Source organism: Pan paniscus, chromosome 10 (genome assembly GCF_029289425.2).
Source record: "Pan paniscus chromosome 10, NHGRI_mPanPan1-v2.0_pri, whole genome shotgun sequence".
Classification (NCBI taxonomy): domain Eukaryota; kingdom Metazoa; phylum Chordata; class Mammalia; order Primates; family Hominidae; genus Pan; species Pan paniscus.
The window spans coordinates 42,206,216-42,228,587 of record NC_073259.2 but is presented as its reverse complement, the minus strand read 5'-3'; the positions used below and the strand labels follow the sequence as shown (position 1 = coordinate 42,228,587).

General features: G+C 44.8%; 1 protein-coding gene and 1 non-coding gene across 3 annotated transcripts in view; both read left to right on the top strand.

Annotated features, from left to right (window-relative positions):
• ACVR1B (activin A receptor type 1B) overlaps positions 1-22,372 on the top strand; it is a 45,722-nt gene that overhangs the window by 15,240 nt on the left and 8,110 nt on the right. The window contains exons 2-8 of one of the 2 annotated variants that reach the window (XM_063593055.1): positions 8,712-8,951; positions 9,776-10,024; positions 14,404-14,634; positions 16,124-16,246; positions 17,437-17,604; positions 18,628-18,784; positions 20,250-20,374. In XM_063593055.1, the coding sequence (XP_063449125.1) occupies positions 8,712-8,951; positions 9,776-10,024; positions 14,404-14,634; positions 16,124-16,246; positions 17,437-17,604; positions 18,628-18,784; positions 20,250-20,374 (1,293 nt within the window). The remainder of the gene's footprint in view (positions 1-8,711; positions 8,952-9,775; positions 10,025-14,403; positions 14,635-16,123; positions 16,247-17,436; positions 17,605-18,627; positions 18,785-20,249; positions 20,375-22,372) is intronic. The other variant, XM_034935815.3, reaches the window with a different exon arrangement.
• LOC112436864 (U6 spliceosomal RNA) lies at positions 21,089-21,195 on the top strand. The gene has a single exon (XR_003025539.1). It is a non-coding gene; the product is annotated as a U6 spliceosomal RNA (small nuclear RNA).

Here is a 22,372-nt window from a genome sequence, read left to right as displayed (position 1 = left end):
TGTGGGAAACTGCAATTTAAAATATAACTTGCGGAAGATTGCAATATCAATGACAAAAAATTAAAGGCACTTAAAAACATTAAAGGTAGGCCGGGCGCAGTGGCTCATGCCTGTAATCCCAGCACTTTGGGAGGCCGAGGCGGGTGGATCACAAGGTCAGGAGATCGAGACCATCCTGGCTAACATGGTGAAACCCCGTCTCTACTACAAATACAAAAAATTAGCCGGACGTGGTGGCAGGCGCCTGTAGTCCCAGCTACTCGGAAGGCTGAGGCAGGAGAATGGCATGAACCCAGGAGGCAGAGTTTGCAGTGAGCAGAGATTGTGCCACTGCACTCCAGCCTGGGCGACAGCGCAAGACTCCGTCTCAAAAAAAAAAACCAACCAAACAAACAAATAAAAACATTAAAGGTGGTGCGGTGGCTCACACCTGTAATCCCAGCACTTTGGGAGGCCGAGGCTGGTGGGTCACCTGAGGTCAGGAGTTCGAGACCAGCCTGGCCAACGTGGTGAAACCCCGTCTCTACTAAAAATACAAAAATTAGTTGGGTGTGGTGGCGGGCGCCTGTAATCCCAGCTGCTCAGGAGGCTGAGGCAGGAGAATCGCTTGAACCCAGGAGGCAACGGTTGCAGTGAGCCGAAATCGTGCCATTGTACTCCAGCCTGGGTGACAAGAGCAAGACTCCGTCTTAAAAACAAAAACAAACAAAAATATTAAAGGTTGGGGGAAACCTGCTAGAGAATCGGTGGCTGGTGCTAGTGGGAATGTCTGGCATTTAATTGTACACTTAGCTATATAGGCACTTGGCTAAGAGCTTTATATACTGATTATCTTATTCTTCAGAGCCACCCTATGAAGTTGATTCTCTTAGTTTTCTGCATTTTCTAATTGGGCAGCCCGAGTCCTGTGAGCCCAAGAAACTTGCCTAGTGTTGCTAAGCTAACAAGTGATGGAACCAGGATTTAAGCTTAGGCTGTCTGACCTCAGAGTCCAGGCTGTTAATCACTATGTAATTATATCTCCCTAAAGGTGCTCTCAGTGATAGAGGAGGTAGCAGAGAAACTAAAAGAATTATTTCTGGCTGGGCGCGGTGGCTCATGCCTGTAAGCCCAGCACTTTGGGAGGCTGAGGCGGGTGGATCACCTGAGGTCAGGAGTTCGAGACCAGCCTGGCCAACATGGCGAAACCCGGTCTCTACTGAAAATACAAAAAACTAGCCAGACGTGGTAGCAGGTGCCTGTAATCCCAGCAACTTGGGAGGCTGAGGCAGAATTGCTTGAACCTAGGAGGCAAAGGTTGCAGTGAGCCGAGATTGCACCGTGGCATTCCAGCCTGGGCAACAAGAGCAAAACTGCATCTCAAAAAAAAAGAATTATTTCTTCACTCATATTGAGAAGCGTGCTATGGAAACATACAAGTCCAAATTATTTCGAAGTGAACAAGTTGTAGATGTTAGATACCTCTCGAGGTAAAGGTTTAAAACCAATCTTTTATTAATAGTTGGCTTGTAATAAATGTTATTTTATTCTAAATTTAAGTAGTGATAAATATATGGGACGTTTTAGACCTAAAGAAGTGGGTCTTTGTGGCAAATTGTATTTCCTAAATGACTGCAACTATATTTCCCATCCCACATGTTTTTCTTACAATGTGACTTTGACACTCTTTCCAATAGGCAGGGTCTACCCATGTCCCTTCCTTGAATTTGGGTGGAGGCTTGACAGCTTTGATCTATGGTATATGGTGGATGTGATGCTTTGTGGTATCTAAGGCTAGGCTGCTAGAAGGATACAGTTTCTGCCAGGTTCGTTTCCTTTTGGGATCTTGCTCTGGAGAAGGGCAGCTGTCATGCTATGAGGAGCCTAAGCTAACCTAAGCTAACCCACACAAAGGGACTACAGGTTGAACATCCCTAATCCAAAATGCTGCAAAATCCAAAATTTTTTTAGCACCAACGTGCTCAAAGGAAATGCTCATTGGAGCATCTTGATTTCAGATTTTCAGATTACGGTTGCCCAGTCAGATATATATGAAAATATTCTAAAATCCCCCAAAATCAGAAATCTGCAATACTTTCTGGTCCGAACATTTTGGATAAAGAATGCTTATCCTGGCCGGGCGCGGTAGCTCACGCCTGTAATCCCAGCACTTTGGGAGGCCGAGGCGGGCGGATCACGAGGTCAGGAGATCGAGACCATCCTGGCTAACACGGTGAAACCCCGTCTCTACTAAAAATACAAAAAATTAGCCGGGCGTGGTAGCGGGCGCCTGTAGTCCCAGCTACTCGGGAGGCTGAGGCAGGAGAATGGCGTGAACCCGGGAGGCGGAGCTTGCAGTGAGCCGAGATCGCGCCACTGCACTCCAGCCTGGGCGACAGAGCGAGACTCCGTCTCAAAAAAAAAAAAAAAAAAAAGAATGCTTATCCTGTAGTTGGAGAGGACCACATCAAGAAGAACGAAGGTCTCCAGCCAACAGCCAGCATCATGCGCCAAATGTAAGCGTGAATAAGCCTTCAGATGATTCCAGCCCCAGCCTTGGAGTCTTCACCTGAAGCCCCAGATGTTGTGGAGTAGAGATAAGCTGTCCCTGCTGCCCTGCCCAAGTTCCTGGCTCATAGAATCCATGCATAGATTAAATGGTTGTTCTATGCCACAAGTTTTTGGAGTAATTTGTTATATGGCCATAGTAACTGGGACAATATTATTTTTCTTCCCATCTCAAAGGACTTTAATGTTGTCATCATAAATGGCCATTTTTGAGCAGATGTTTAGTGTGGACCTACTAGAATTCAGCCCTGGAGATGCAAAGGTGAATGGAACACAGTCTATTTCTTTAAATGGCACCACAGCCAGAAGACTGTTAAATTGACCTGTTACTCCTATATGTGTAAAGAGAGTCCCAGAAAGACCCTGGTTGCTATGCTGATGAGACCTATAATAAAAGTGGGCTACTGAATCTAAGAAAACATTATACTACCCACTCGAGAGAAGGTGGCAGTATGGTTTCTCTAAAGCCCAGGCAGGCTAATTGGAATTTTTTATAGAGGTAAGTATGCATGTGAATAAAGAGAAAGACTTGATCTGGACTTTGAAAGACCCTAATAAAGTCTGTACAGGTAGTTATTTTAAAGTCACAAAGGGCTTAAAGGAATTTACACTGTGTATAAACAACTATCTTAGCCAGCGTGGTGGGGTATACTTGTAGTCCTAACTACTGAGGAGGCTGAGGCAGAAGGGATCGTGTGTGGCCATGAATTTGAGGCTGCAGTGAGCTATGACCACACCTGTAAATAGCCACTGCACTCCAGCCTGGGCAACATAGCAAGACCCTATCTCTAAGAAAATTTTTTAAAAAGTCTTAAAAAATAAAGTAGGGATAAAGCACCTCTTTTATGATATTGGTAGAGTCACCAATATGAAGTAAGGAATTCATGGTGAAACCTTGAGGTTTCCAGTGGCATTGTTATCCCAGGCTGTAACACACTAAATCCCTGGAGATGAACTGCAGGAAGACATGGTGTGGCTCTTTGGTCAGAAAACCAATAGCGCATTTGATACGGGGAGGGTAAGAATGTGTTGAGAGTGATGTGAATGATATTTGCAGGGTGCTGAATCTGATCACATGGAGGTGTTCCTAGTGTGGCCGTGGCCCTGCTGGCTCTGTGTGCCAAGTGTTGTCAGAAAGAGTGTGGTAGAATGCTGTGTGGTGTTGTGGGGAAAAGATCGAACTTAGACCCTGGAGACCTGAGTTGGAGATGTGCTCCATCGTTTTACTGGTTTACCGCTTGTGAGCCCCTTAACTTCTCCGAGGCTTTACTATCCATAAAGTGAGACAGCTATACCTGCCTCAGCTCCTGAGTTCCTGTGGGGATCACAGGAGAGGATGAAAGTGAAAACTCTTGATACAATAACACAGCGTAGCTCTGCACAGTGTTTTCTTATGGGAAACAAACTGAAAACATCCTACCTGAATATAAAACTGATGTCTCTGATCCTGCAATCACAGTTGTGTAGAGTTATGGTCTTTGTTCTATCCGTACTGGAGAGGGTTGGGATAAGGGCCAGGGAAGAATAATTAAAATAATCATGGTTGTATTAGGCTATTCTTATCACTTGGGGCTGTTTGGTGAATTTCTCATCTGGAAAGAGTGCTGAGAAGCAGTTTATGATCAAGTCATAAAATCACGAAGAGTAAGGGCAGAACTAGAAGGTTGCCTGGTGAAATTTGAAAATCTCTAGCGTACCTAAACAGGACAGTGCTCCACAATCAGTACTAAATTTATGAAATTTATTATTCCCAAGTAGTAATTAAGTTAAAATTCATAATTACTATAGCTTCAAAAAAGTTTTAGGTGCGCTCCTGGACCTTCATCTGTTAGGACAAACTTAGACGTTGTGTGCTGTGCCTCTTCCCTTTCACAGGGGGCGCCATCATGCTGCACGCTCCCACACCCCTCCTGGTGAGGGTCTGAGGCGGCATGTTAGGCTAAATGGCCATGAATCTGACCGTGTGTGGCGGTTTTTGAGAATTCTTAGCTGGGCCATGGTGTCACTGAGTGGCCTGTCTTTTCTGAGTTCCAGCTGTGTTAGGCGCCTCTATAACACGGAGCTAGACAGTCTGCCCAGGTTGGAACTTGTCAGCCTTACTCAAAACACAGCCTGTCTAATGAATCAAATTTGCATTTACATCCTACCACAAACCACCTTCCAATCATACTTTGGAACCGTGTTCAAACCCTGCCAAGGTGGTTTTGTCTTTAGTTTAAATTTGACTAACTTGTTAATGACAAAAGTCTATGCAAGTAGGGCTTTTGTTCTGACCACTTCCTAACTTGTTTATGTGTAGAGTGATTTTGTTACTCCTGTGATTTGGTTTTCCGAGTTGTGTTATTTCTACTACGTAATTCTTCCGCCTTGGAATAAGGAGAGTTTTAGGTATGTATTGTTTATATACACGGTGTGTAAAATTTTTAACCTGATGAGTCACTATGAAACAGATTCTAAGGGGCTGTTATCATTAGTCCAGATTTAGTTTTTCAGAGAGAATTGAATTTAGTGTGCGTGATTTAATGAACTAAGATTTACAGTAAATTTAGATGTTTTTATAATTTATCACTTTTGTTTCAGTGGAAATGAATGTTAACAGAAGGCTAGCCAAAATGTCTGTCTTTAAAAGATGTTTAGGAAAAGGCATATAAAACAGAGCAGAATTGTCCAGTGTTGGGTCAGTGATCAAACAGTGTGAACTTAAAAACAAAACTAGATTCAAACATAGCTGGAAAGGATTTTAGAGGTCATATAGTTCAATCCCTTCTTTCTGGTTAATCATGAGAAAAATGAGGTTCAAAGAGGTTAAATGACTTGCCCAAAGCCATGCAACTAGTTCCTGATAGAGCTGAAACTTGAACAGCAGTTTCTTACTGAAACTTGCCACTTCCTAATTAGTGGTTAAGGAGACACATTTTTACTTGGGTGGTGGTTTTTTGTTTTGTTTTTAGGTTTTACATTGAGGGGGGGATTAATATTTATTGAATATCTACTAGTTGTTAAGTACTTTAAAAAATATATTAGCTGGGCGTGGTGGCACATGCTTGTAGTTCCAGCTACTCAGGAAGCTGAGGCTGGAGGATCCCTTGAGCCCAGGAATTCGAGTCCAGCTTGGGCAACATAACAAAACCCTGTCTCTAAAAAATAGATATATATTTCTTCATGTAATTCTTACATAGCCCTGTGAAATACAGTCACGTGCCGTATAACAGCATTTTGGTCAGTGAGGGACCACACTGTTACATGATGGTAGTCCCATAAGATTATAATGCTGTATTTTTACTTCACCTTTTCTATGTTAGATACAGATGATTCTTGTGTTACAGTTGCCTACAGTATTCAGTACAGTTACATACTGTACAGGTTTCTAGCCTAGGAGCAAGAGGCTACACCACTTAGACTATGCCATCTAAGTTTGTGTAAGTACACGCTGTGAGGTTCACACAGCAACAAAATTGCCTAACGCTGCACATTAACAGCCCCACTTTACAGATTAGGAAACGGGTGCGAGAAGGTTAATACCTTGCTCAAGGTCATGTGGTTAATATTAAAGCTGGCATTTGAGCCTTTCTGACCTGTCCTGCTATGATCCCCACTGTGGCTACTAGTGATGGTAATTCTGACCTTTTCAGGGGTATGGGCAGCGGTGGTAGTTATCTTTAAAATATATCTTTTTCAGACTTCTCACTCTGTAAAATATGTAATTAAACATAGATATGTGTAGAGTGGCCTTTCTCAGAGGACCCGCAGCTCTTAGCAGTTGCTTGGCTAATCTTCATACCATCTCTGTAAGATAAACGGTGTTTTCTGGTTGGGTAGTTGAGGCCCAGATAGGCTCAGGGACACACCCAGCGCCTTATCACAAACCCACACGGCCCAGCCCCCAGTTCCGTTCTTCGTCCTGTCTAGCATAGATTTCACCACTTTTGTTCTTTCCTGTCTTACACCAAGATTGTTTAAGTACTTCCCAAAAATAATGAGCCACGTGTGGGTGTGTTCGTTCTCCAGAATGAATCACTGTGAAAGAGGTTGTGAACTAACGAAATAAGCATAAGTATCTGGAAGCAGAGGCTCCTGACTATTCAGTCCCTCTAATTGGTGGGCTCTGGAGTGAGCGCTTTTCTGAAAGGCAACTGTGGGTTTGGGCTTGTGTCTCACTGTGCTCAGAATAGTCCTCTCTTGAAGTTGTTACTTTTCCCTTCTTGCTTCCCAAAATAGAACCAATGTTGTTCTCTTTGCTGGACATCACAACACAAATATTGAGAGGTATGCTTTCCATAGAGAACCCCTTTTAAAGTGCCTGAATGTCCCCACTGCCACAAAGGGGAACGGGAGTTGGCTTTCTTAAGATTCCAGTGTGAGTAAAAGAGCTTTGGATCAAGTATTCTGTGAGTTTCAGAAGTAAATGTAAAAGCAGAAAGAATAAGAGAGGGAGCAAACAAAGGTATTTGGAAGGGAAAATGAAGCGATTCCTTAGTCTTTTTTGTGTCTAAATGGGTTAGAATAAAAATTCAGGAGAAATTTACTTTTAAAAATCCCTTTTATGATTTGGATCCTAGTCTAATAGGCACCTACTTTAAATGTTCTGCCTTTAAGAAATAACACTACCCAAACTCTGAAGCAAGAGGCTGCATGTTTTGGAATTTCTCCCAGAAGAAAGGGATCTGATGAAACGTGAAAAAATACAACAGGCCATAAGTGAAGATCTGCACTGTCTACACTGTCTATCCACCTGCCAGGGCTGCCTCCTTGGTTTCCTCGGGTGGGACTAGCAAGGAATCGGCTCATTTATAGAAAGCCTAAGGAAGGAGGGGTTGGGCACTGAGATATTTAGAATCTGTCTTTGGATTTGAAAAGCCAAGAGATGCCTTTCAGAATATTGGAGGAAGAGACGAAGATAGACTGTGTACAGCCTAAATTGGTGAGTTATGACCGGGTGGCTTTTCATGGGACTGCCCATAAGTGTCTCATCTCCAGGGGCCATAGTGTGAATGCATTCCCACTTGTTATCCAGATAGTATTTACTTAGTGTGTGATCTGGGACTCAGTTGGGCCCCCACCACCTCCACCCGCCAATGTGTGAGTGCTTCCTTCAGCACTTCTGAGCCCCAGCCTCAGTGTTCTAGTGGGCAAAGCAACACTCCTGCCCATGCCAAGAGGTCAGAGCTAGGTTAGTCTCATGGGAGACAGTGTTGGGGAGAACCAACTGCTGCTGTCTGTGCTATTCTTGTTAGTTGAATAAATAAAGGATTTCAGATTCCAGGGCTGCTGAAGAGGCTTTCAGAGGCGCCAAATTCATTTGCAGTAATTTCCTGTCAAATGGGACACACTTATGTATGATACTTACCCAGCAAAACTCATTAATCCCAGAGGTGATTGTGTACACTGCCTGTTTGAAAAAAATTTGTGTGTGTGTGTGTGTGCGCACGCACACTCATGCGTGAATGCATGTGCATGCTATCCAGGGGCCTTTCAGGATGGGTTAAATGTATTGTGCACTTTTAATGCATTATCTCCCTTAATTCTCACAATAACTTCATGAGGGAGGCTCTCAAGTTCTCTTTGGAGGATATCATTTTTGCCCCTCGTGAATGAGAGGGGCACCTGACTTGGACTTCTAAAGGCAGGAGGACAATAATGGAGTGGTCAGGGAAAGCTTTTCAAAAGAAGTGACATTTGAGTTGAATTTTGAAGGATATGTAAGAATTAGGCAGGAAAAAAGCATTGCAGCAAAAGAATGTGTGAGAGCATGCATGCTGCAGGAAGCCGTGGGTGTGCTTGGTTCCTGCTGGGGGAGATAGGGCTGGTGATAGCTCCAGGAACCCTAGGTGGCTCTGCATGAAGTGGGGGGCAGCCCCACATTCTCCAAAAGGAAGATGCTTTCCTCTTGTCAGGCATCTCAATTTGAAGAAAAGGTAGTTCCTCTGTCTCTCACAGGCATAAAGTAGAGCACTTAGAGGATAATAGTGGAGCTTCAAAAGCCTTGTTTGTGAGCTAAATAAACAGGTGAAGTTGTGCTCAGTTAAGGATATCTTTTTGGCCCCATCTCTATAAAAACTGTTTTGGAACATCAAGTATGCTAAGGGATTATATTCTAAGTTTGGAAAAGGACCTGCAAAAGATCTCACCATTGATGTCAATGTCTGCTCCCCAATTTCCTGCAGCTCTGCTGTGTGCGTGCACCAGCTGCCTCCAGGCCAACTACACGTGTGAGACAGATGGGGCCTGCATGGTTTCCATTTTCAATCTGGATGGGATGGAGCACCATGTGCGCACCTGCATCCCCAAAGTGGAGCTGGTCCCTGCCGGAAAGCCCTTCTACTGCCTGAGCTCGGAGGACCTGCGCAACACCCACTGCTGCTACACTGACTACTGCAACAGGATCGACTTGAGGGTGCCCAGTGGTGAGTGCATGCCCTTGTTGGGCTAGTGGCTCAGCTTGGAGATAGGGTACCCCGTCGTTTCATTTTTTTCTACTCTTGCCCACTCACTTGGTTTGACGATAAAGATGCCTTTTGGATGTTCCCGAAGGTGACAAAGGCTGGGGTTTCTCAGCAGTTGCTTTTGTAGATTAGAGGGTGAGGAAGCAGATTTTCAAGTTAGTCCCAGAGGTGCCCGCAGTGTTTAGAGTAGTGGCTTAGCAGCCATAGGCAACGGTGAGGAGTGGAAGAACCAGGCAGGGATTCCCATGGGAGGATGTGGGACTGATCCAGAAAGAGATGGCCCCAGAGCCGAGCAAAGGTGACTCCGCAAGGGAGGATGATGGTTAGATGTGAGGAGGGACCAGAATAGGAAAAGGCCAGTGACCAAAGCTGAGAAACACCACATACCATCCTTTTGCAAGTCTACCATTCAGGAGGCATTACTGTGGAGCCCACAGGAAAAGGAGAGAAACTAAAGCAGAGCTTAGAGGAGCTGTGGGAAGTTAAAGAGCAGAAACAGGCATCTGTGTAGGGGCCTGAGGCGGGGATAGTACCACGAAATGCGTGAGATGACAAAGTGGGTTGTGGGTTTGACTGTGGAAAGAGGTGCCTTAACTAAAGAAGTTGGGCACTTGAGAGCATCTAGGCAGACAAGACTAGCCCAGGAAGATCAGAGAGATCAAGGGAGCCTGAACACATCGACAGGGAAAGGGGTCTTTTTCACTCTTCACTTTGAGGGAGGTGTTTTTACTCTTTCCCTTGTTTTTACTTCTCATTCTTTCCCTCTCCTCTCTCACTTGACTCAGGTCATCTCAAGGAGCCCGAGCACCCGTCCATGTGGGGCCCGGTGGAGCTGGTAGGCATCATCGCCGGCCCGGTGTTCCTCCTGTTCCTCATCATCATCATTGTTTTCCTTGTCATTAACTATCATCAGCGTGTCTATCACAACCGCCAGAGACTGGACATGGAAGATCCCTCATGTGAGATGTGTCTCTCCAAAGACAAGACGCTCCAGGATCTTGTCTACGATCTCTCCACCTCAGGGTCTGGCTCAGGTACCGAGTTCTCCAGGGCATCGTGTCTGTGGTTGGCTTTCATCAGTTTCCCAGCAGGATAGAGTGCTTATAGAGAAGGCTGGAGGCCCTGCATTTGTTTCTACCAGCATTGAGTCATTTGGTTTCCTAGTTCCCCTTCTTTTGGAGTCTGACGTGTAATAAGATAAGATAATGGGTTCACAGAAAATCTCTCATTCCCTGGGATTCCCAAGGTCTAGTACACAATTATCCACTACAGAAGTCCTGCCTCTCTAAGCTTTGCAACTGTACGTACATCTATTAAAATTCAGCTGGTTCCACCTGAGCAGTGGAGTGCTCAATTTCAGGGCCCCTTTTGAGAAACAGGAGTGTGCCAGATTCCTGTGAGGTGGTGACAGCTAATCATTGATCTCTGAGCAACCACAAGGGGAGTTTAAGGACATCCAGTAAAGCTTAGAGTTGGGATTTGGTGAATCATTGACTTGTACCAGTTGCCCAAGGGTTTTTGGTGGGGGTGAAAATAAAGGCAGTGTGGGCCTCCAGCATAGCATCAGCACTATTTCCTGTACTGCCTTTTGTTGACCAAGTCTTTCTCAGATGAGGCAAATGAACCAAACACTGGACCTTGGCATAAGACGAGAATTTAAGATAAAGGAGCTTGGGGTTGTTTAGGTCTCAGGGTATAGCTCAGCTAGCTATTAAATGTGAACATGAATGCAAAAGAATTTTTTTACTTACTTATTTATGTATTTATTTATTTAGAAACAGAGTCTTGCTCTGTTTCCCAGGCAGGAGTGCAGTGGCGCAATTTCCGCTCTCTGAAACCTCCACCTGCCTGGTTCAAGTGATTCTCCTGCCTCAGCCTCCTGAGTAGCTGGGATTACAGGCATGCGCCACCACAGCGACTAATTTTTGTATTTTTAGTAGAGACAAGGTTTCGCCACATCAGCCAGGCTGGTCTTGTGTTCTTGACCTCAGGTGATCCGCCTGCCTCGCAAAGAATTTTTTTAATGAAGATAAACCATTATTTTTGTGACAATGGTATTGCATTCCTTTTTTTTTTTTTTAAGATATGGTCTCGCTCTGTTGTTGCCCAGGCTGCAGTGCCATTGTGCAATCACAGCTGACTGCAGCCTTAACCTCCTGGGCTCAAGAGATCCTCCACCTTAGTCTCCTGAGTAGCTGAGATGTCAGGCATGTGCCACCAAGCCTGGCAATTTTTTTTTTTTTTTTTGTGTGTGTGTGTGGAAGGTTTCACTTTGTTGCCCAGGCTGGTCTCAAATTCTTGGCTTCAAGTCCATTCTTAAAAAAGAAAAAAAAACATCCACAAAGATCACTGTTGCCATTCTAGCTAAAACGCAGAGGATCTTATTTGTGAGAACTTTGCGTGTTTTTATGTATGTTTCCTTGACGTGGGACAAGACTTGTTCTGTGGGGAAATTATGCCATCAGTCATGCCCAGACATTCTGCTTGACACGGGAGTACTTTGAGCTGTGACATCTCCTGAATTTCAGTGGCTTTGCTTTTATTAAGCTCTGCAGTAGAGAGCACCAAAATGATGGATATATTTAAAAGCTGCATATTTTTAGAAACAGCAAAAATCTAGGGCTTGTTCCTTGTTGAAAGAGGTAGGGCAGTGGTTAGAACCTCCTGGCTGACTGTGGGAATTGATTTGCTGCTAGAGGAGGGTAGATTGGGTTTTCCAAAGTCTTTTTAAGACCCAGACCAGCTGAAACAAGGGAAGGGCCATGGTAGTTGTTTAGTCGTCTGTGGTAAAATGGTTAATAACTATTTCCCTCTGAGTGGTTTAGTATATTCTTCATTCAGAATATGCAGAGCTTCCAAGGTGTTAGGTTTCTAATAATGTGGTTTTTAAAGTAGTAAGTCCATGCTGCTCATATGACTTTCAATTCATTTAAGTAAGTATATACTGAATACCTTCTGGGTGATATGGTTTTAAACAGATTAGAAAGAGCCTGACCCGGCCAGGCGCGGTGGCTCACGCCTGTAATCCCAGCACTTTGGGAGGCTGAGGTGGGCGGATCATGAGGTCAGAGGAGATCCAGACCATCCTGGCTAACATAGTGAAACCCTGTCTCTACTAAAAATACAAAAAATTAGCCGGGCGTGGTGGCGGGCGCCTGCAGTCCCAGCTACTCAAGAGGCTGAGGCAGGAGAATGGTGTGAACCTGGGAGGCGGAGCTTGCAGTGAGCCGAGATCACGCCACTGCACTCCAGCCTGGGCAACAGAGCGAGACTCCGTCTCAAAAAAAAAAAAGAAAAGGCTGACCCAGGATTGGATCAGAGAGACAGGAGAATTGTTGGGAAGAGTCTCACAGAGGAGGGCACATTTAAAGGAGTCTTGAGGCCGGGCAGATCACATGAGGTCAAAAGTTCGAGACCAGCCTGACTAACATGGTGAAACCTTGTCTCTACTAAATACAAAAAATTAGCCGGGTGTAGTGGCACACACCTATAATTCCAGCTACTTGGGAAGCTGAGGCAGGAGAATTGCTTGAACCCGGGAGGCAGAGGTTGCAGTGAGCCCAGATCATGCCATTGCACTCCAGCCTGGGCAGCAAGAGCAAAGCTCCGTCTCAAAAAAAAAAAAAAAGGCCAGGCACGGTGGCTCACACCTGTAATCCCAGCACTTTGGGAGGCCGAGGCGGGTAGATCACCTCAGGTCAGGAGTTCGAGACCAGCCTGACCAACATGATGAAATCCCCATCTCTACTAAAAATACAAAAATTATCTGGGTGTGGTGGCGGGCACCTGTAATCCCAGCTACTCAGAAGGCTGAGGCAGGAGAATCACGTGAACCTAGGAGGTGGAGGTTGCAGTGAGCCGAAATCATACCATTGCATTCCAGCCTGGGTGACAGAGCGAGACACCATCTCAAAAAAAAAAAAAAAAGGAGTCTTGAAGAATGAGTTGGAATTTTTAAGAGAGGCAAGAGGGCAAAGAACATTCCAGGCCAATGAAAATACCTTGAGTAAAAAGACAAAGGCATGAAGGTCCACTGTATGTTTAAAGAACTTTTATGATGAGGAGACCAGCATGATGTGCTTGTGCTGGGGAAGCAGGGGGACGTCAGGCTGCCCCAGGTGTACAGGATCTTGAGGGCTGACCTTTATCTTCTAGGTAAGGGGCTTCTACTGAAAGTTTCCATGTGGGAAATGAATGTTCATTTTTTCCTTTGGAAGGAATTCTGGCAGTGGTGTGGAGGATGAATTCATTCACTACCAGCCTTCTGTTGGGAAGGGTGGGGTGAGGCGGGGTGTGTGTGGGTGCACAGGGCAAGAGCAGGCTGAGATGGGAGGCAAAAGACCTGTTGGAAGTCTTTTAGAGAAGGTCCAAAAGTAGGACAGGCGGACGGAGATGGAGAGGCGGGGGCTAATTTGAGAAACATTTTGGTGGTTCTATACTGTTGTCATTAAAAGCATAGATTATAGAGTCAGACAGTCCTAGATTTTAAGCCCTGCGTTGCCACTTACTGCTTGTATGAATTTGAATATTACATAACCTCCTCTTTGAGCCTTAGTTTTCTTGTTTATAAAATGGGGATGATAACAGTGCCTTACCTTCCAGGTGGTTTGGGGAAGTGAGATAATTTATGTAAAGCCCTTAGCATGGAGCCTAATGCATAGTAAGCATGCAGTAAATGGTAGTTCCCATCTACCAGACCTAGGGATTAATAATGTATTAATTATTTGATTGGGGGTGGGAGTAAGACAGTTAAGAGTCACTTGTGATGGTAAGGGTGATTGGATATATAGAGATACATTGAATGAGTCAAATGAAGCAATGTTGAGTTTTATAAAGACAGTAAAGTTAATCCTAGACTAAACATAGATAGTCCTCCATTCTACACCTGGAGTTCGCTTGTGAGCAGAGCATTGCTCTCTTTGGAGATGGGAACCCATGGGCCGCACAGCACTGCCCTCTAGTGGCTAATAAGCAGAACAGCCAGAAGGTGGCCCCCAGCACATGAGCCCACACTTTCATGTTCTCTGCCCTCTTTCCTTCCTCCACCAAAATAAAGCAGATGTGGGTGGATCGGCCCACAGGTGGCTGGCTGAAGAGTTGGTAAATCTGGTCAAACATTTACATTCAAATCTATCATCCGTGCTTACTGAGAGGAGAAATTGCCTAGATAAGGAGTAGCTAATCATACACGTTTCCTGTTTGTGTTCACTCTTTCCCTATCTCTCCGCCTGGCTCAGCCCTCTGGTAGATTACCTAGAAATGTGTATGGGCAGCAGCAGCTCTCCATGGTTAATGGACCAGCGTAGGATGAAGACACCATGTTAAGGGTGTTTCTGTTGTGCCAATTAGTGTGGGAGTTGGAAAATTTGTCAAATTTGCAATGTCAGGTTTCTTCCTATTCTTTGGTTCACAGGGTTACCCCTCTTTGTCCAGCGCACAGTGGCCCGAACCATCGTTTTACAAGAGATTATTGGCAAGGGTCGGTTTGGGGAAGTATGGCGGGGCCGCTGGAGGGGTGGTGATGTGGCTGTGAAAATATTCTCTTCTCGTGAAGAACGGTCTTGGTTCAGGGAAGCAGAGATATACCAGACGGTCATGCTGCGCCATGAAAACATCCTTGGATTTATTGCTGCTGACAATAAAGGTAAGGGCTGGGCTTGGATACAGCATTCCCAGATAGAGGATGCTAGAGAAAGTGCATAGCTATGGGGTGCACAGCTCTGTTTGCCTTCATCATTGTAACCCGTAGAAAGAAAACTTGAGTAAGGTCAAGGTTTCCATGCTTTCCTTAAAGTGTGGAGCCTTTTATTCCATGAAAAGCTTATACAAAAATCCAGGTTATCAAGCAAATAAACAAGCAGTTCTTACTCAGATAAACAAGATACATCCCCTCACCCTACCTGCTCAATTTCTCTTTCTCCACTCCCCCAAACCCACCTCCATTGTAGTTCCTGCAGGGGGTCCCGTAAGCTTATTTTGAAAATCACTAGAATGGGCTGGGCGCGGTGGCTCACGCATGTAATCCCAGCACTTTGGGAGGCCGAGGCAGGCAGATCACTTGAGGTCAGGAGTTCGTGACCAGCCTGGCCAACATGGCAAAACCCCATCTCTACTAAAAATACAAAAATGAGCTGGCCACGGTGACACCTACCTGTAATCCCAGCTATTCAGGAGGCTGAGGCAGGAGAATTGCTTGAACCCAGGAGGCGGAGGTTGCAGTGAGCTGGAGGTTGCAGTGAGCTGAGGTCGCGCCACTGCACTCCAGCCTGGGCGACAGAGCAAGACTCCGTCTCAAAAAAAAAAAGAAAAAAGAAAGAAAATCACTAGGATGAGGAATTGCGGCCTCAACCCTGGCAAGGAGGATAACGACAGAAAAGCCTGTAGTCCACGAAGTGTCGCCTTCGGACTCTGCTCTTGGTCAGTCCTGTCCCTGAGGATTCTTTCCTTCTTCCTCTCCCTTTTATTGCTTTAGTTTTTGAATCTCTTATGTGCCAGGCACCTCCCTATGTTTGAGGACCTCATTGACTAGCAAAGGATGATGAGTAAGGGTGATTAGAGGAGGTAAACACGAGTTGTTCTGTTGAGCACAAATTGGGGCTGACTCGCACCTGAGCCCAGTTGAGACAAAGGTGGCAAGAACTGGTCAGGAAGAAAAACCTTCCTTGCAGGGAAGGGCACTGCAGACATGTGCGAAGGTGAGGTTTGGGGCCCAGCAAGTAACTTGGATGGCTGTGGGTGGAGAGGGAGGCAGAGGCCAGATTATGAGGGGCCTTTTTGAGAGGATTGTATTCCATTCTGAAGATAGTGGGTAGTAATTAAAATTTCATTCATTAATTCTGTAACATTTATTGACTGCTGTGGGCCAGACCTCTGCTGGCTGCTTGGACCATCACACATAAGAGCAAGACACAGTCCCTCCCCTCACAGAGCTCCCAGGAAGAAGGGGACAGACACGTGGACAGGTAGTGGCACCTGGAGCACAGAGAGGATGCTGTGCGTGGCTGGTTCACATTGTGGAAGGGTCTCTCTAGCAGTTGTGACATGACTTGCTCCTGTGGCATGGTGCAATTTAGAAGTTAGTGTCTACAAAGCCTAGAGAAGATGCTATTTGTTTTTCATTCCTGAAACAACAGCAGACTGCTCATTCCTCACATTGCCGTGGGAAGTTGTAATGGTCTCTGCTGCCCCCAAGCTGAGGAGCCTTAGACTCCAATACAAGGGAGGAAGGGGAAGAGCAAGATTTTTATTCCCACTGAGTAAGCTATTCCTTTTTAAAACTATCACCTTTTGATAGAATTTAAATCTTATATGTTTTAAAAGGATCAAATCATGTCTTCTCTTCGAACTTGTTAGCAGGGTCCTCAGGACTTTGGGGCTGGTTAGAGTGCGAGAAGCAGTGTGTTGGGTGGGCCCCTTGTTTGTGATAAGAGAAGCCAAGATGTGTATGTTTCCAGGATCCATCCCTTTATTGATTCTGGCAGCTTGTGTGAGTAGGGATCTGGCTTTCAAAACCCACCTTAAGGCCAGGGAAGGGAAACAATCAGACTCCCTTGTTCTTGCCTTTTTAACATGGGGTATATATAGTATGGTGCCCTGGAATCAGCGCCAGCCTGGAATTTTGGAGATTTCAACTCAATTTCCAGTCTTCCAATTGACAACGGCATGGCTTAATTCGATTCCTGGCTTTGGTGTTTCTTTTTCTCCCTCCTCCTGCTCTCCTCCTTCCTGCTGTCCCTAGTGTAAAAGAGAAAATAAAGTGTATGCACTCTACCTTCCATTGCTCCTCTGAAGGATGAGATGCCTTTCTGGGAATACTTGGAAGTGGTCTATTCATGCACTGAAAAGCATTTTTTGGCCTGGAATCCAATAATCCATAAAGGAGATCTTTCCTACTCACAGAGATATCATAGCCTGGTAAGAACAACAGACTGAAAAGAAACATTACAGATGAGACAGGTGCTGTGTTTGGGCTGTGTTCAGAGGGTCGCTGGGACACAGGAGGCCCTCCAAGGCTTTCCTGTTTGGTGGTGGTAGATCCAGCTCATTGTGGTTCTCCCGTGCAGATGAGCAAGTCTTGGTCAGGATCAAAGCAGTGCTGCACACAAAGCTGGTGATAGCTGTTACCTTCCCCAGGCATATGCCTCCTCTTTCCTGAGTACCTCACATTTCAAATTTGACAGAATGTTCAGAATCCTACAGTTCACCTAAAAGAAATCAGGAGCAGTCCTAAGAAAGAAATGGTGTTCCCCTGTCCTTACTGAGGTCCCAAACTGGTAGACCACTATAAATGAAAGGATGCTAGATGGGGCTTCAGGGGGCATGGAGGTGGGAAATGTGAATTCAGGAGTCTAACCTGATTTTGTGTTGTATACACTCATCCTTACCAACCTTCACTGTTTTGCTGATAGTTACACTTTTTCTGGGACTCATCTGTGGTTCTCTGCAGATAATGGCACCTGGACACAGCTGTGGCTTGTTTCTGACTATCATGAGCACGGGTCCCTGTTTGATTATCTGAACCGGTACACAGTGACAATTGAGGGGATGATTAAGCTGGCCTTGTCTGCTGCTAGTGGGCTGGCACACCTGCACATGGAGATCGTGGGCACCCAAGGTGAGTGGACTAGCGCAGGAGCGGCGAAGTGGTGTAGGCATGAGAGGTCCGCAGTGTCCTGATTTAGTTCCTAGAATTCCTTTTTACTGAGGAAGTTGGGGCTGGACCTCAGGAACTCCAGTTTAATTTAAAGGAAAGGAGGTTTGAGCTTCACTTAAGTGAGGTATCTACAGGGTGTTCCCTTCACCTCTGTCTTTAGAACTCCCTCAGGAACCCTATAATATCAATATTCAGCTACTTGTCAATCAGTGGCTTGACATAGTCATTTGTTATGAAGGAGTAATCATCTTAGAATCCCACAATAGACATGAGAAAAAATGGAACTAAAAAGATAAACCAGTGTACTGGGAACATCAGTTTAGTGATTTCCATGTTCATTGATGGGGACAGCTGGCTTAAAGGCCACTTGGTGGATTAGATTCTGGGCCTTACTAATCTGGGAAGGTTTTCCTGGAGGAAGAAGACCTGAAGCTCTGCTACTTGTTGATTATCGTGTCGGTTCTTTGGGAGATCCTGGATCTTGTCACAATGGCAGGTGTGATCCCTGATGCCTGGTTGACCAGGGCCACAATGGAAAATCACCCATGAAAGTTGGATCCTATTCCTATAGCCTGTGCGGTGCCAGTTCTCATCCTCGGGTCTGTTTCCTTTTGAGAACTAGGCATTGCAGCAACTTCCCTTCAGTCCCTCAGCACTTCTGTACCTGAGCATATTTGCTCAGGGAAGGCGAGTAGTAGTAGTAAATATTAATACAAATATTAGCTAAATACACATGTCCTTCTATGGTCTTAACTTAGCTACATGAATGCATTTAATCCTCACAACAGTCCCATGAAATAAGTAGTCATTCTGATTTTATGGATGAGAAGACTGAGGTACAGAGGGCTAAAGTCACTTTTCCAGGGTCACTGGATTAGCAGGAGGCAAAGCCAGGACTCAAACCTATACAGTCTGGCTGCATAGTCTATGCTTTTAACATTTATATCATCTCTTTGTAAAGATCCCTGTTTTTTTCTCTGCCAGGGAAGCCTGGAATTGCTCATCGAGACTTAAAGTCAAAGAACATTCTGGTGAAGAAAAATGGCATGTGTGCCATAGCAGACCTGGGCCTGGCTGTCCGTCACGATGCAGTCACTGACACCATTGACATTGCCCCGAATCAGAGGGTGGGGACCAAACGGTAGGAGGGCCTGGGACTCTGCCCTTGCTAAGCAGCTTCTACTGAGTATCCCATCTGTGCCGTTTCCTATATGCGCAGGAGAAGGAGGTGTCGAAAAAGGAGGCGAGGACCTTGCTCTCAGCCCACTGAAAGTTGAATTGAACATGCACTCCCCACAATGGAAAGTTGCATCACTGCATCTAACAGATACAAGTGCTGAGAGCACAGCTCCATAAACTGTATGCACATTGGTGTTGGTGGTATTAAGGTCGGAGGGTAGAGAAGGACAATCTAGAGCAGGATTTAGAAGGATAGCAGGCAACAGGTGTGGCTCGGGAAAGAGGGAAAACACTGTCATCTCCTGTGCAGAGAGCTGTGAAGGAGGCAGGGAGCATGTGCTTAGGGACTGGAGACCAGATTTGCCAAACTATAGCAAAGGTAACCCAGGATAGAGATTTGGGGCACCCTTCAAGATTATGGGCCTGCTTCCCACTTCATGCAGAAGTGAGGTAAGAAGTAAGGAGCTGTGATTGCAAATTGACTTCATGAGTTGGAAATGGGACTGCCTTTTAATAGAGTGGAAGAGGTGGAAATCTGCTGAATCTAAATGAATTTAATTAAGATTATCCCCTGATTTATTGTGGGGGCTGGGGTGGCTGGAATCATAGTAGTTACTCATAATTACTACTCAGAGTCATTAAGGGTGCCACTGACCACCTCTAGAATTCATTTTGACATATCTATAGTCAGGTAAGATAACAAAAGCAGTTCGGAATGAAACTTAAGCTCAACCCATCGCTGTGACTACATTCAATAAAGTGAAAGACCCTGGTGTCAACCAAATATTATGTACTGTTACTGCCCCTGTGACCCACATTACAAGTACTTCTGCCAAGAAGTCAAAACATGCTTCAAATAAACAAATCTTTACTCTCTCTTTGTTTTTTTGATACGGAGTTTCGCTCTTGTTGCCCAAGCTGGAGTGCAATGGCACAGTCATGGCTCACTGTAGCCTCCGCCTCCCGGGTTCAAGTGATTCTCCTGCCTCAGCCTCCCGAGTAGCTGGGATTACAGGCGTCTGCCACCATGCCTGGCTAATTTTTTGTATTTTTAGTAGAGATGGGGTTTCGCGATGTTGGCTAGGCTGGTCTCCAACTCCTGCCCTCAGGTGATCCGCCCACCTTGGCCTCCCAAAGTGCTGGGATTACAGGCGTGAGCCACCGCACCTGGCCAAATAAACAAATCTTGATGGTTAAAAATAGACACATCAGAGTAGCCTGGTATTGCCAAATCTGTGCTGAAATATTTAGAATCAAATTTAAAACATGGGAGTTTGCAATGAAGAGATGTGTACACTTCTTCTGCCCCAAGGGACTTTATCAGGGTGATACTCTTCCACATTCAGAGGGCTCCTGAATCAGTACTTTGATTTAAAGAGAGCAGTCATCATTTTCTGTGCGTGACCATGTTTGTTTTGCTATTGCAGATACATGGCCCCTGAAGTACTTGATGAAACCATTAATATGAAACACTTTGACTCCTTTAAATGTGCTGATATTTATGCCCTCGGGCTTGTATATTGGGAGATTGCTCGAAGATGCAATTCTGGAGGTACCTTTCTTTTTTGCCTTTGCTCCTACCTCCCATTCCAGGATGCTGGATCACCCAAAGCTGTTTTACTGCCCCCTTTCTTTTTACAACCTGTTGGATGCCTGTTGCCAGAGCCTGAATCATCGTTTAAGGTTGCCATCAAAGGTGTGGAGGTAGCTGTGCTTAGGGTGCGTTTATTCTTCAGGGATCAGTTTGTTGAATAGCGTTGTGTGTTATGGTAACCATTCTGAAGGCTCGTTTGGCTTTATAAACAAACAAACATTGTTTTATTAGTCCGTGGCGGGGAGTGCCCCGGTGCGAATAGCACGGGATTCATGCAGTGGTCTCCTTCACATCAGAAGCAGTATATTCTAACGCGGTGGCTCCCAAGCCACATTCATGGGAAACCCTGCTGTTTCATTGTTAAAATAATAGTGCGAATTTCTAAATTTATAAAAGTGCATAGATTTTTCTTAAAAGTGAGTTTTTTCTCCCATAGTTAAAAATCGTTGGCATTTGCAGCTTCTTATTCATGACAGAATCCAGTAAGAAATAGTATCAGATTTAGCAGAAACACTTTTTATTGTCAACTTAGTATATCAGTATTTTATGATAATTTCCATATATTCTGCCACATGATTAAGTTCCAGGACCTCTAGAGCCCTACTCTCAGCCATTTATCTGTGATATAAGAGATTCCAGGGCAGTGAAAGTGATTGAAAAAAAGAACTGGTGGTGCTCACTTCGCCAGCACATATACTAAAATTGGAACAATACAGAGAAGGTTAGCATGGCCCCTGCGCAAGGATGACATGCAAATTCCTGAAGCGTTCCATATTTTTTAAAGACCTAGTATTTGATAGCACCACAGGGTGACTATAGTCAATAATATAATTGTACATTTTAAAATAACTGAAAGAATATAATTGGATTGTTTGTAACACAGTGTAAATGCTTGAAGGGATGGATATCCCATTTTCCCTGATGTGATTATTATGCATTGCATGCCTGTATCAAAACATCTCATGTACCCCATAAGTATATACATCTACTGTGTTCCCACAAAAATTAAAAATTAAAAAAATCTAATCTACAAAAAATATGAGAAGTCTTCCAGCAGAACTGTTTTGTATATTAATACCCTTTTCCAGCTTCCATTTATGACATGTTTGGTAAAATCCAAATTATGGAAATAGTGCCCAGGTAGTATTCATGGAATTGGACCTCTTAAATTTTGATCAGTATATGCAGTAAAACAGACTAAGAGGCCAGGCGCAGTGGCTCACGCTTGTAATCCCCAGCACTTTGGGAGGCCAAGGCAGGCGGATCACGAGGTCAAGAGATCGAGACCATCCTGGCCAACATGGTGAAACCCTGTCTCTACTAAAAATACAAAAATTAGCAGGGCATGGTGGTGCACGCCTGTAGTCCCAGCTACTTGGGAGGCTGAGGCAGGAGAACGCTTGAACCCTGGAGGCGGAGTTTGCAGTGAGCCAAGATCGAGCCACTGCATTGCAGCCTTGCGACAGAGCGAGACTCCATCTCAAAGAAAAAACAAACAAACAAACTAAGAAAAATCTGGTCACACAGGTCTTAAACTGTGAATAAGTTTATTTCTTCTTATGACATCCAGAAATTGAGGCTAAATATATAATGCTAACATTTATTCACCACTTGCTATGTATAAGCTCATTTAATCTTTACTACTACAAGTAAATAATAAGTAGGTGCTATTATCATCGCCATTTTACAAATGAAGAAAATGAGTCACAGAGAAGTTAGGAAATTTGTCTAAGGTCACATAACTATTTTAGTAAACAAGGTTTCAGACTCGGACAGGCTGAGGCCAGGGCTTAAGCCTGTAACTACCCCTTAGATAATTACCAAGTCCAATTCTCTATTTAAAAATATTTCCCAGGCTGGGCACTGTGTCACACCTGTAATCCCAGCACTTTGAGAGGCCAGGGTGGGCTGATTACCTGAGGCCAGGAGTTCGAGACCAGCTTGGGCTACATGGTG